Source organism: Mandrillus leucophaeus, unplaced genomic scaffold (assembly GCF_000951045.1).
Source record: "Mandrillus leucophaeus isolate KB7577 unplaced genomic scaffold, Mleu.le_1.0 Scaffold522, whole genome shotgun sequence".
Lineage (NCBI taxonomy): Eukaryota > Metazoa > Chordata > Mammalia > Primates > Cercopithecidae > Mandrillus > Mandrillus leucophaeus.
Window position 1 is genome coordinate 803,274 of NW_012105609.1, and position 8,363 is coordinate 811,636.

The 8,363-nt window shown below is 50.9% G+C and overlaps 1 protein-coding gene across 1 annotated transcript in view; it reads right to left on the reverse strand.

Moving 5' to 3' along the window:
• Positions 1 to 1,278: 1,278 nt before the first annotated feature.
• GFOD2 (glucose-fructose oxidoreductase domain containing 2) overlaps positions 1,279 to 8,363 on the reverse strand; it is a 53,013-nt gene continuing 45,928 nt past the window's right edge. Inside the window, exon 3 of the mRNA XM_011996707.1 lies at positions 1,279 to 2,797. Within this exon, the coding sequence (XP_011852097.1) occupies positions 1,899 to 2,797 (899 nt within the window). The 3' untranslated portion in view covers positions 1,279 to 1,898. The remainder of the gene's footprint in view (positions 2,798 to 8,363) is intronic.

The following is an 8,363-nucleotide window of genomic DNA, read 5'->3' on the forward strand; positions in this document are numbered from 1 at the left end:
TGTAAGTCGGGCTTGTGCTTTCCTGGTCAATTCCCACATTTCAGAGCAACCTCAACATCCTAGCAACAACATGGGAGGACTGAGCTGAGCTAACTGTCCCAGGGACAAGGGGGCAGCCTCCCCTTTAACCTTCAGTGTCCTGCCTGGTGGTGGGTGCTGTCTGCACTTCACTTCCTAGTTCAGGCCAGGCCGAGGCTCCTGCAGCAGGCAGAGGCAATGCCGGGCCCTCGGGTGTGAAGACTCCCAAGTGCTGGGAGGAAGTGTGGTTCAAGGTCAGGCTCTGCGGTTAGATGGTCCTGACCAGGCTCCCAGCTCCATCATGGACAACCTACAGGAGACAAGTAGCTTTGCCCTCTGTGCCTCCATTTTATGATCTGAATGATGAGAATATTTACCGTCAGAGAGTGGTTTGGAGATTAAGTGAAATAATAACATACATGTTTGCCCTGAGGGTCAGCATGCAGTAGGCACACTCCAACCCCATCCCTTGTTATTCCCTCTCACAAGGATATCTGAATCCAGTACATGACAGGAAAACAAGCCTGGTGACTTCTAGAAGAGGTGCCAAGAGGAAAAGGAAGCCCTCCCTGGGCTTTTCTGGCAAGGAGCCCATGGCAGGGAGGTGGGCGGAAGGTTAGAGAAGGGAACAGAACTCGGTCCAGGCTGAACGAGCCTGGCAGGCTGGTCAAAGACGCAATGGGGAGGGCGTGTCCTTTCTCAACACCACTCACCACCCCAGCTTCTGGAGGTGGGTAGAAGGCTGGCCCTGTGCAGAGCACAGTCAAGAGCACAGTGGGTGATTGGCCCTCAGGTCCAGTCACAGCTGCTCCACGGGGCATGCCTGGAGCTCTTCCTCCTACTTCTCACCCTGTGCCACCTCCCTGAAACCACTCCTCCCCGCCACCTCAAGGGCACTCTGGCAGCCAACACCATGACATTAAGAACAGAACCCCTCCTGACCTCCAGCCCAGTGAGGCCCCAAACTCTCCCGATATCTGCTGAGACGGCAGGCGCAGCAGCAGCCCATCAGGAAGTCCTGACTCCTGTTCTCTGAGGAAATCTTTTCTTCGGAGGCTCCTGGGATTTGGCTATGAGGGAACAGGTAGGAGACGAGGGCTGGAGGGGCAGCAGCCCGTGTGGCACAGTTGACGGTGATGACCCACGGCTGGCTTCAAGCTGCTGTGGAGCAATGAGTGAAGAGAAAAACCCCCTACAGCAAGAAACAAGCCTTTCAGTATTAAAGAAACCCAACCTACCAAACAAACACCACATGCCATGTCCTATTTTCTCAATTATTTATTAACATTTCTCAGATGTTCTAAAGCCCTCCCTTGCCTCCTCTCTGCCAAATCAGGGCCCTCTGTCCTACTTCAAAAGCCTGAGAGCTCACTTAATAAAGCAAGCCCCAGTCCCCACCTGGGAAGGGCCTGGTCACATGGGAGGGCAGGTGAGGGTCCCTGAGGGACAGCTTGTTGCCCTCACTGTTCCTGAGATGTCCCAGCCCAAGAAGAAAACGAAACTTCTCATCATTTCTCCTCGGGCCTCAGCCGAGCTGGCCCTATTGTGCTTTCTCACCACTAGGACTGCGGATCAGGCTGAGGGGCTCACCAGGGTGAGCCTTTCTGAGTTCCACTCACTGGCATTGCCATGAGGAGGCCCGGCGGCAGCTCTGCCCTCTGCACGCCGTGGTAACCTGGCCAACAAGAACATTTGCCACCCTGCAAGTCTGAGGAGCAGGTGAGTCGCTGGAGGGGGCGAAGTCCCAGGGCCACCTCTGGCTTCACCCAGACTCATTAAATGAAAGATACCATCTCTGCTAGGGCCAAGCCCCTGTCATATCTGGCTCCTGTTCCCCTCCCTGGTCCCTCTGCCCTGTGGCAAGGAGCCCAGGTGTAGGTTCATAGGTTGTTCCGCTGAAGTGCCTCACACAAGTTCTGGTTGGTGTCGGGCTCCTCCGTCAGCACCTCCACAGCCTCCCACTCCCCGGATCGGCTCGACCTCTTGATGGCGTCTACCACGCTCTGCATGTACAGTCCATCTTCGAAGGAGGCGGCCATGGAGACAGGGGTGCGGTCCCAGGTTCGGCGGTCGCCCTGCCCCTGGAAGGACTGGCGCAAGGCCTGCACCATGTAGACCATGCCCTTCAGGTACAGCAGTGGGACGTCCTGGGGCCCCTGTTCTGGCAGCCCCGCACCCACGGCCAACGAGTCCCTCAACAGCAGCTCCTCTTGCGTGGCAGAGTTCTTCTGCCCATAGAGGTCAGCTCCCCGGGCGACGAGGCGTCCTGCAGAGCCTACCACCATGACTTCATGCACAAAGGCGCCCGGCATGTTGAAGTTGAGTGTCACTGTGCTACACACACCCCCACCCATGAGCATTTGGAAGAAACAGAAGTCATCGCTGGTGACGTGCCGGATGCCACGGATGGCAGCGTTCTGCCTCACAAATGTCTTGAGCAGCCCGTGCACCTTCTCGGCTCTCCGGCCGGTCAGGTGGGTCAGCAGGTCCACAATGTAGGTCCCCATGGTGTGCAGGCCCCCGCCACCCATGAGCTCATCACAGATCCAGCCATAGCTGGGGCTCAGCAGGCTGCCTGAGTAGATGCGGGCATCGCAGATCATCACCGCTCCCACATAGTGCTCTGAGATCAGCTGCTTCATGCGCACGAAGGCAGGCAGGAAGCGCAGCACGTTCCCTACCAGGCTCATGAGCTGTGGGTAGTAGCGCGAGGCTGTCACCATCCGGAAGGCATCCACCGATGTTGCTGCCTTCTCGCAAACGACATTCTTCCCAATACCTAACAATAGGACACAACAGGAAATCTCAAAGTTCCAAGGAGGAATCTCCAGCATGTCCACCTGCCCTGAGGATTCTGGACTTGTCTGCCTCACAACTGCATGAACTAATTTTTTTGTTTTCTTTTTTGTAGAGGTGGGGTCTTGCTATGTTGCCCAGGATAGTCTCAAACTCCTGGCCTCAAGCGATCCTCCACCTTGGCCTCCTGAGTAACTGGGACCACAGGTGTGCACCACCACATCTGGCTAATTTTAAATTTTTTTTGTAGAGATGGGGTCTCCCTCTGTTGCATAGGCTGGTCTAGAACTCCTGGGCCCAAGTGATCCTCCTGCCTTGGCCTCCCAAAGTGCTGAGATTACAGGTGTTAGCTGCCATGCCTGGCCCCAAATTTCTTCAAATAAATCTCTCTCTTAAACACCCTATTGGTTCTGTTTCTCTGGAGAACCCTGAATAATACAGGTGGGCTAGAGAGGTTGGCACACTTCATGGATGTGTCTCTATGCTGTCATGCATTTATTAGGTCATCAGCTTGGGGCAAGGGAATCTAACCTATTTTCTAGGGGATGGGCTAGTCATAACTCCCACTCTTAGTCATAACTCCAGAGAGGGCCCTAAGAGTTCCTGCAGATTGTTTTCTGAAAACACTGGTCCAACAAGTTAGAGTGGCCCAAGGCTAGAAAATGCTCGGCTCTCGTAGGACGGGAAGGAAGTGAGAATACCCTTTTTGCCCTCACACCCATTCCGGGTATACTGCAGTCAACACGCACCCAGAGCTAAACAAAGCTGGACAAAGCCCTGAAGAGAGTGCTAGAGGATGAGCAGCTGGAAACTGAAGGGATGAATGCTGCTCCATGTTTCAAGATGAAAGCTCGTGAGGATATGAGCAGCCATGAGACACTAACACCTGCAGTGTTCCTGCAAGCTTCATGTGGTTCAAGTCAAAGGAAATCCTGTGCTAATACCTTAAATAGAAAACTCAGAAAGCCCAAAAAGCAGTATGGACTAGACACATACAGAAGTTTACAAGTCATAGTAAGCCAGGAAGGGTAAATACCCTGGCAAAAACCCACGAAAAAGCTCTCCAATGTCCAATTGCTTCTTGGAATAAAAGCCGAAGTCCTTACAAAGGCCCCACCCATAAGGTCCTGATACATGATCTGTGCATTCCTCCAAAATTTTCCTTTTTTTTTTTTTTTTTTTAATTGAGATAGAGTCTCACTCTGTTGCCCAAGCTGGAGTGCAGTGGCTTGATCTCGGATCACTACAACTTCCGCCTCCCGGGTTCAAGCAGTTCTCCTGCTTCAGCCTCCTGAGTAGCTGGGATTACAGGCACCCACCACCATGCCCGGCTAATTTTTGTATTTTTAGTGGAGAAAGGGTTTCACCATGTTGGCCAGGCTGGTCTCCAACTCCTGACCTCAGGTGATCCACCTACCTTGGCTTCCCAAAGTGCTGGGATTAAGGCATGAGCTGCCATGCCTAGCCACTCCAAAATTTTCTTTTTGATCTCTTTGCCTCCTGTGGTCTTTCAGCTGCTCATCCTGCTCTAGCTACTGAATGAGAGATGGGAGCTGCTATGCAGAAGGACTTGGTGACTGGGGAGAGGCAATGATCACAAAATGCTGAAGGACTGAGAAGGCAGGGCTGGGTTAGGAAACGAGACTGAAAGCATTACACAGAGCCTATATGCAATGTGGAAAACGGAATACCAAGTCTTGGTCTGGATTAATTCGTGTGCTTACCCTTCTAGTTGAAGCCCATTTGGGCAATGTGTGCACCTGGGCTTCTCCTCCATGGCCATCCAGGCTCCACTCTGGCACTCCACAGGTACTTCCTGGTTGGAGGGGCAGCCTTAGGCCTGGATGCCTGTGACCTGGGGTAACCGAGTCAAGAGTGTGCCTTCTCCAGGTATGTGCATCTTCAATAACCATGGTGTTCATCTTCCCTCAGGCCCCTGAACATTTTCTGAATGTTTTCAGATGGGGCAATGGTAAAGACACAGATTATTTCTGATGGCTTACTGCAGGGTGCAGCTTACCCTGATGGACCAAGATGGATTCTTTCCACACAGGTTCAGGTGGGACCAGCTTGCAGCAGAAACAACAGTAACTACAGACAATATATCTTGCAACAAAAAACTAAGAAAACTTTATAGAAATGGCCGATGTCTCGGCTGGGCATGGTGGCTCACGCCTATAATCCCAGCACTTTGGGAGGCTGAGGTGGGCAGACAAACTGAGGTCAGGAGTTTGAGACTAGCCTAACCAACAGGAAGAAACCCTGTCTCTACTAAAAATACAAAATTAGCCGAGTGTGGTGGCACATGCCTGTAATCCCAGCTACTCGGGAGGCTGAGGCAGGAAAATCACTTGAACCCGGAAGGTGAAGGTTGCAATGAGTTGAAATTGCGCCATTGCACGCCAGCCTGGGCAACAAGAGCAAAACTCTGTCTCAAAAAAAAAAAAAGAAGTGGCCGATGTCCCACGTGATGGATGGGCCCCAAGACAACTGACTGCCCAGGAAGAGTCAATTATTGGTGCTGGACTCAAGCTTTGGAGCCAGAAATTCCTATGCTCAAATCTTGGCTTTCTCACTTCATTGCTAGATGACCTGGGAAATTTCTAAACTTCTCTGGGTTTTTGTTTACTACTGTTAACGTAAAGCAGGATTTTACAGTTACAGGGTAGAAAAGAGAACTAAGTCAACCAAAGCAGTATATGTAAAGTACCTGGCTCAGTACAGCTCTGTCAACAGTACATTTTATTACCATCACCAAGGGAGGGATTCAGCCAATGTCACAAATTCAGAGGAAAAAAGCCCATTGCGACTTGGATATTAAGACTTGGCTGGGCATGGTGGTTCACGCTTATAATCCCAGCACTTTGGGAGGCCAAGGTGGGAGGATCACTTGAGTTCAGGAGTTCAAAATCAGCCTGGGCAACATAGCAAGACCTAGTATCTATTTAAAAAAAATAAAAAATAAGCCAGGCATGGTGGCATGTACCTGTAGTCCCAGCTACTTGGGAGGCTGAGGTAGGAGGATCCCTTGAGCCCAGGAAACTGGGGCTGCAGTTAGCTATGATCAAGCCACTGCGCTCCAGCGTGGGCGACAGAATGAGACTTTGTCCCAAATAAATAAATAAATTAATTAATTAAATAAATAAATAAGACTCACATAGAAACTACATTTTCCAGGTAAATAATTTCTTTTCTTTTCCTTTTTTTTTTTTGAGACAGAGTTTTGCTGTTGTTGCCCAGGCTGGAGTGCAATGGCACGATCTCAGCTCACTGCAACCTCTGCCTCCCGGGTTCAAGCCATTTTCCTGCCTCAGCCTCCCGAGGCAGCTGGGATTACAGGCGCCTGCCGCCATGCCCGGATAATTTTTTTGTATTTTTAGTAGAGACGGGGTTTCACCATGTTGGCCAGGCTGGTCTTGAACTCCTGACCTCAGGTGATTCATTCACCTTGGCCTCCCAAAGTGCTGGGATTACAGGCGTGAGCCATCGCGTCAGCCCCAGGTAAATAATTTCTGTGTTCTGTATTTTGAAAATCTGATTTAGTTTCTTCTTCCTCTTTTTAGGAGACAGGGTCTTGCTTTGTCACTTAGGCTGGAGTGCAGTAGCATGATTCTGGTTCACTGCAGTCTTGGTCTGGCCTCAAGCAGAGCCTTCCTCTCAGCTTTCCAAGTAGCAAGGACCACAGGTGCGTGACAGCACACCCAGCTCATTTTTTTTTTTTTCTTTTTTTTTGAGACGGAGTCTCGCTCTGTCACCCGGGTTGGAATGCAATGACGCAATCCGCAATCTTGGCTCACTGCAAGCTCCGCCTCCCAGGCTGCCACCATTCTCTTGCCTCAGCCTCCCGAGTAGCTGGGACTACAGGCATGCACCACCATGGCCGGCTAATTTTTTTGTATTTTTTTAGTAGAGACGGGGTTTCACCATATTAGCCAGGATGGTCTCGAGCTCCTGATCTCGTGATCCGCCTGCCTCGGCCTCCCAAAGTGCTGGGATTACAGGCTTGAGCCACCACGCCCGGCCAAGCTGATTTTTAAATTTTTTGTAAATACAGGGTCTTGCTATGTTGCCAAGGCTGGTCTCAAACTCCTGGCCTCAGGTGATCCTCCTGCCTTGGCCTCCCAAAGTGCCAGGATTACAGTCATGAGCCACCATGCCCAACCCATGTTGATTTTATAATGTCTTTTCAGAAAATCTAATTTTCAGGCTGGGTGAGATGGCTCACAGGTGTGGCAGTACACAGCTGTAGTCCCAGATACACAGGAGGCTAGGGTGGAAGAATCACTTGAGTCCAGGAGTTAGAGGCTGTGGTGAGTTATGATTGAGCCACTGTACTCCAGCCTGGATGACAGAGCAAGACTCTGTCTCAAAAAACAAATAAAATCAAAATGAACATACAGGAGTTGTTTTATCATATGTACTGTTTATCAGGCCTCTCTGAGAGTCAGGCCCAGCCTGGCCCCCTGGTAGCTCACATCCCGACCAAGCCCACAGGAGACAAATTGGTGCCTCTGGTCAACCCTTCCAGCTCTTCTTACTTCCTACCCCCACCTCTGCCTCCTTGACCCTGAAGAACACCACAGAGCATGTTATTCGTACTTATGGGCATCTTAGGCTTGAACTCCCAGGATTACAAACCTCAGTTCTGTAGCAAGGAACAAGGCATATGGGTCGGTAGTCTATGACATCATTCAATCTTTTCAATTCATGACACTTCAATCTCCTGCTCTTCTTTAATAAAAGAAGCTTTTCAACAGGTACTAGCAGGACAATAAAGAACGGCCAGCCAAGTGTCACATACCTGGGGTAGGGTGGCCAGGCTTCGCATGGGGCCCAGCAGGGAGAGTAGCCCCTGACTGCTAGCACTACTGCTTCGGGAGGGTCTCCAGTGCTTCTCCACACTTGTGGGCCTTCCAGATTAGAGATAAGACAATCACAGTTCTGGGGGTGAATTCTGCCATTTGGCTGCTGAACACATATGGCTGACCAGGGAGGGATGTAACAAGGAAATGAGGTTCTCAGACACCCCATTTGAGAGCTGCCACTCTGACCACCTCAGAAGCCTCCTGCTATAATGCCTCACTGCTGGCGACAGAGTGGATACTGCAGTGTGAGGCAGCGAGGAGGTGGGTTGAGAGGAAAAAGGACTTTTATGACTGCTAGGAGTTTGGTGGTAATAAAACTAGGATAAGGAATCCCTGTTTCATGCCTCAAGAGGTGAGGAAAGGGAGAAAGGCCTCTCTTCTTGAACCTGAAAAACAGTATGCTTTTGTTTTTTTAGATGGGGTCCTGTTTTGTTACCCAGGCTGGACTGCAGTGGTATAATCTTGGCTCACTGCAACCTCTGCCTCCGGGGCTCAAGCTAACCTCCCACCTCAGCCTCCCAAGTAGCTGGGACCACAGGTGCACACCACTGTGCCCAGCTAATTTTTTGTATTTTTGGTAAAGATGGGGTTTTATCATGTTGCCCAGGCTGGTCTTTAATTCCTGAGTTCAAGCAATCTGCCCGCCTTGGCCTCCCAAAGTGCTGGATTAGAGGTGTGAGGCAC